Source organism: Musca domestica, unplaced genomic scaffold (genome assembly GCF_030504385.1).
Source record: "Musca domestica strain aabys unplaced genomic scaffold, Musca_domestica.polishedcontigs.V.1.1 88, whole genome shotgun sequence".
NCBI classification, from domain to species: Eukaryota; Metazoa; Arthropoda; class Insecta; order Diptera; family Muscidae; genus Musca; species Musca domestica.
The window spans coordinates 2,833,566-2,838,020 of NW_026712428.1; the positions used below are offsets into that span (position 1 = coordinate 2,833,566).

At 36.9% G+C, this 4,455-nt stretch overlaps 1 protein-coding gene across 1 annotated transcript; it reads left to right on the top strand.

The window, feature by feature from the left end:
* The first annotated feature begins 1,364 nt into the window (after positions 1-1,364).
* On the top strand, positions 1,365-3,976 carry LOC131806773 (trichohyalin-like). Its single transcript, XM_059131424.1, has 4 exons — positions 1,365-2,202; positions 2,244-2,765; positions 3,372-3,651; positions 3,757-3,976. The coding sequence occupies exons 1-4, from the start codon at positions 1,365-1,367 to the stop codon at positions 3,974-3,976; spliced, it is 1,860 nt and encodes a 619-aa protein (XP_058987407.1).
* Positions 3,977-4,455: the final 479 nt, after the last annotated feature.

Here is a 4,455-nt window from a genome sequence, read left to right on the forward strand (position 1 = left end):
TACCTAAAATACATGTGGGTCGTAAAATAATAAAACTGAAAAAACATGCAACAACAGTTTTGAATTCTGGGTTTGTAAAGACATGAGATATAATTACCTGAATTCAAGCTAATCTTAATGTAAACAAATGTATAGTTTTACATGTTCGGCCGTAAAATATGAAACTAGAACAAACATTTTACCCTTTAAAAGTTGTAACAATATTGTAACAGATTTATGACCACATGAATTCGATCGAAGCATAGCAAAATCGGTTGAAAACATGGTTTAAACTGCAAAAAATCTTAACAATTTATAACAATGTTTCGACATATCGGACTTAGACTATCTTTGTAAGCTTAACTTGTAGTACATTGAACCTTACAAAACGAATCAATATATATATATATATATATATATATATATATATATATATATATATATTATTAACTTTTAAGCCAGGATTTAATCCATTTATTACCAGGTAACCGTTGCATGGAACACGTGTACATGGGATCAGGTAAACATTTTTTATACCTGATTTAGGTCATTCTCCAGGATCTATATATAGGTATACAGAAGTGAGGTATAAATTTGGTTTGCTTATTGTTTAGGCATCAGTACTTAAAAGTGTGTTATAGAGCATAGTTGCTTGTAAAAGAGTGTTACGTGTTGTAAAAAATAGAATATTCAGTATTGATTTTATATAGGGTAAGTGTACCAGTAGTCGGCACTTTTAGGATTTTCGCGTTTTTAATCGCTCACCATTCTGAATGGAACTTTTCAATTATGACAAAGTTAATTTATTCAGATTCGAAATTTTGTATAGTTTTTGCAATAATAAATAAAGTTTTAATAACTTTTTATTAAATTTCATAAATTTGTAGTTTTATTAAAACAATGCTTTTTTGCCAGTAGTCGGCACCACTTGCCAATTGTCGGTATGGCATGTTCCAACAGTCGGCATACCATTTTTTTTGTAAGAATAATTAATAATAATAATAAATTAATTCATTAAAATATAATATTTTTGTTTAGTTAAACTGATTCGACGTCTTTATTGTACTTTTCTTAAGAATATGAATTGTTGAGGACCTTCACAGACAAAAATTTAATTTTTATTAGAATAAATCATCTTTTCTTAGCGAAATTGTACACAAAGATAGCTGACAATATATTTGAAGTAAACAAAATATATTTAGTTGTAAAAGTTTCATTTATTTGGGCTTAAAAATAAAAAGTGCCGACTACTGGGACATGCCGAACTTAGGCACACTTACCCTATTGTGTATTATTGTGCGTGTTGTGAAAAATAAACATTATTAATATTATATTGTGAGTATTATAATAATTATATATTTTCGATTCCTTTTGTGAAACCCATAATGCCCAGACTACGTAGACAATCCACTTTGCAACGACAAAGATTAATGGCAGTTAGACTTAATAATTACCGAGAACAAAATGTCACTGCTGACCGCCTTCGAAACGCACAAACGTTAGCAGAAAGGAGACGAAGCCGCGAATTTAGGGAGCAAGAACGACAAAGGGATCGCATATCCCATCAAGATCGAAGAAGGTCCTCTTTGATACGAAGTGTGGAACAAATTCGGAATACCAATGAACACCATACTCGTAGACAAAATGAGACGTACCGACGAGTTGAAAGGGAGAGGGATGCTATTAGTCACCGAAATCGTAGGGAAAATGAAGAATATAGGGCAGCCGAACAGGAACAAAATACGGATGCACATAGGACTCACAGACAAGATGAAAGTTACCGACAAGTTGAAAGAGAGAGGGATGCTATTAGTCACCGTAACCGTAGGGAAAATGAAGAATATAGGATATTCGAACAGGAACAGAATACGGATGCACATAGGACTCGTAGGCAAGATGAGACTTACAGACAAGTAGAAAGGGAGAGGGATGCTAATAATCACAGACGCCTTAGGGAAAATGAAGAGTATCGTTTATTTGAGCAAGACCAAAATTCGGATGCACATAGGACTCGCAGACAAGATGAGAACTACCGACAAGTAGAAAGGGAGAGGGATGCTATTAGTCACCGAAATCGTAGGGAAAATGAAGAATATAGGATATTCGAACAGGAACGGAATACGGATGCTCATAGGACTCGTAGGCAAGATGAGACTTACCGACAAGTAGAAAGGGAGAGGGATGCTAATAGTCACAGACGCCTTAGGGAAAATGAAGATTATCGTTTATTTGAGCAAGACCAAAATTCGAATTCCGACAAGTAGAAAGGGAGAGGAATGCTATTAGTCATCGAAATCGTAGGGCAAATGAAGATTATAGGATATTCGAACAGGAACAGAATACGGATGCTCATAGGACTCGTAGGCAAGATGAGACTTACCGACAAGTAGAAAGGGAGAGGGATGCTATTAGTCACCGAAATCGTAGGGAAAATGAAGAATGTAGGATATTCGAACAGGAACAGAATACGGATGCTCATAGGACTCCTAGGCAAGATGAGACTTACCGACAAGTAGAAAGGGAGAGGGATGCTATTAGTCACAGACGCCTTAGGCAAAATGAAGAATATAGGATATTCGAACAGGAACAGAATACGCATGCTCATAGGACTCGTAGGCAAGATGAGACTTACCGACAAGTAGAAACGGAGAGGGATGCTAATAGTCACAGACGCCTTAGGGAAAATGAAGAATATAGGATATTCGAACAGGAACAGAATACGGATGCTCATAGGACTCGTAGGCAAGATGAGATTTATCGACTGGTAGAAAGGGAGAGGGATGCAAGTAGTCACCGACTTCGGAGAGAAAATGAGGACTATCGTGCATCTGAACAAGCTCGAAATACTGAGGAACATGTTGCACGAAGATCAAATATAGAATACCGCGTCGTGGAGCAGCTTCGTAATACACAACAACGGCGAGAGGCTAGACGTGTAACTGCAATTGCAGACAACAATCGGAATAATATTAGAAATTGCCGAGTGCGTCTGCATCGATTGAATCCTCTAAATCGAATAAACGAGAATACTCGCCAGTCTTTAAGAAATTCTGAAATAAGGCAGAACCTTTCGCCGATATCACGAATGGAGAGACTACAAGTAGATTCTTCGCGACACAGGTCAAGAGCATTAAATGACTTTCACGAAAATGTCAGACAGGGTCCAACTGAAATTTGTATCTGTTGTGGGGGACTATGGTTCCCTAAACAAATTAAACCTATTAGGAAAAATAATTTACTACAAAAATACCCGACACTTGATGAGGTATTCTTCTTATCTGAAGTATTTCCCTCAGAGGATAATAAGTATGCATTTTGCAATACTTGCCACAAGATTGTTAGCGGGGGAAAAGTGCCGTCCATTTGTTTATCAAATGGACTTCATTTTCCAGAAATTCCCAATGTTCTTCGAGAACTAACGCCATTGGAAGAAAGATTCGTTTCACCTAGAATTCCACTCATGAGAATAGTTTCTCTTGGCTATAACCGTCAATGTGGTGTAAGGGGTGCTGTGGTTAACGTTCCCATTCAGTTATCCTCAACGGTAAATGTACTTCCGAGAACAATAGATCAAACAGAAGTTGTACAAGTCTATCTGAAGCGCAGGTTAATGTACGAGCATAGTTTCATGACTGAAACAATTAGACCGACCAAAATTTTCCAAGCTGCAAGGTATCTTGCAAACACACAGTTGTATAGAAAGCACAACGTTCTTATATCCGATGATTGGCTTCAAAATATGAATTTCTCGGAAGAAATTCCGTTTGTGTCCAATAGGGAAGACCAACAAATACTGTCCCGATTTGAAAATAACTGCACGTTGCAAAATGAAGTTGAGGAATATAATCCTCAGGAAACTTTATTAGATAATATTCCAGTGGAAAATCTTCCTTTGCAACGTATATCAATTGCTCCGGGCGAGGGACAAAGACCAATCGATATGTTGATGGATGAAGATTCAGAAGAATTGTCGTATCCTACAATATATTGGAATTAAAAGGACCTGTAGTGCCACAATTGGTAAAATTATAAAATCGGAAGTCCGGCGATATGATAGACGATGCGCTCGTGTTGATAAGGTTTTGTATTCCTACAAAAAGCTCGAGTTGTCTCGCATCAAGAACAGTATTTCTACATGTCTAAGGAAGAAATTAGGGACCAGACAAATAACGGCCAACGAAGTATTGGATGATCTTTTTGTTCAAAACTTGGTACAACATGATGATGGATATCACATTCTGAAAGGTATTTGGTCTTCTCCTGCTCACTGGGAAAGTGAAAAGAAAAAAGTGTTGGCAATGATTAGACAATTCGGACTGCCAACATTCTTTATTACATTGTCTGCCGCAGAATCACAATGGCCGGAATTGATAGTGATTTTGGTTAAAATTTTAGAGGGGAACGACATTTCTGAAGAGGAGGCAAATTCTTTCTCTACCCAAAGAAAGTATGACCTCATAAGAAAGGATCCTGTTA

Bases quoted from the DNA above. Each gene is read 5' to 3' on its own strand.
- LOC131806773 (XM_059131424.1), top strand. From the start codon at position 1,365: ATGCCCAGACTACGTAGACAATCCACTTTGCAACGACAAAGATTAATG. The intron at 2,766-3,371 runs GTAGTCACCGAC...TTCATTTTCCAG, and splicing joins AGAAAGGGAGAGGGATGCAA to AAATTCCCAATGTTCTTCGA. The intron at 3,652-3,756 runs GTATCTTGCAAA...TGTGTCCAATAG, and splicing joins AAAATTTTCCAAGCTGCAAG to GGAAGACCAACAAATACTGT.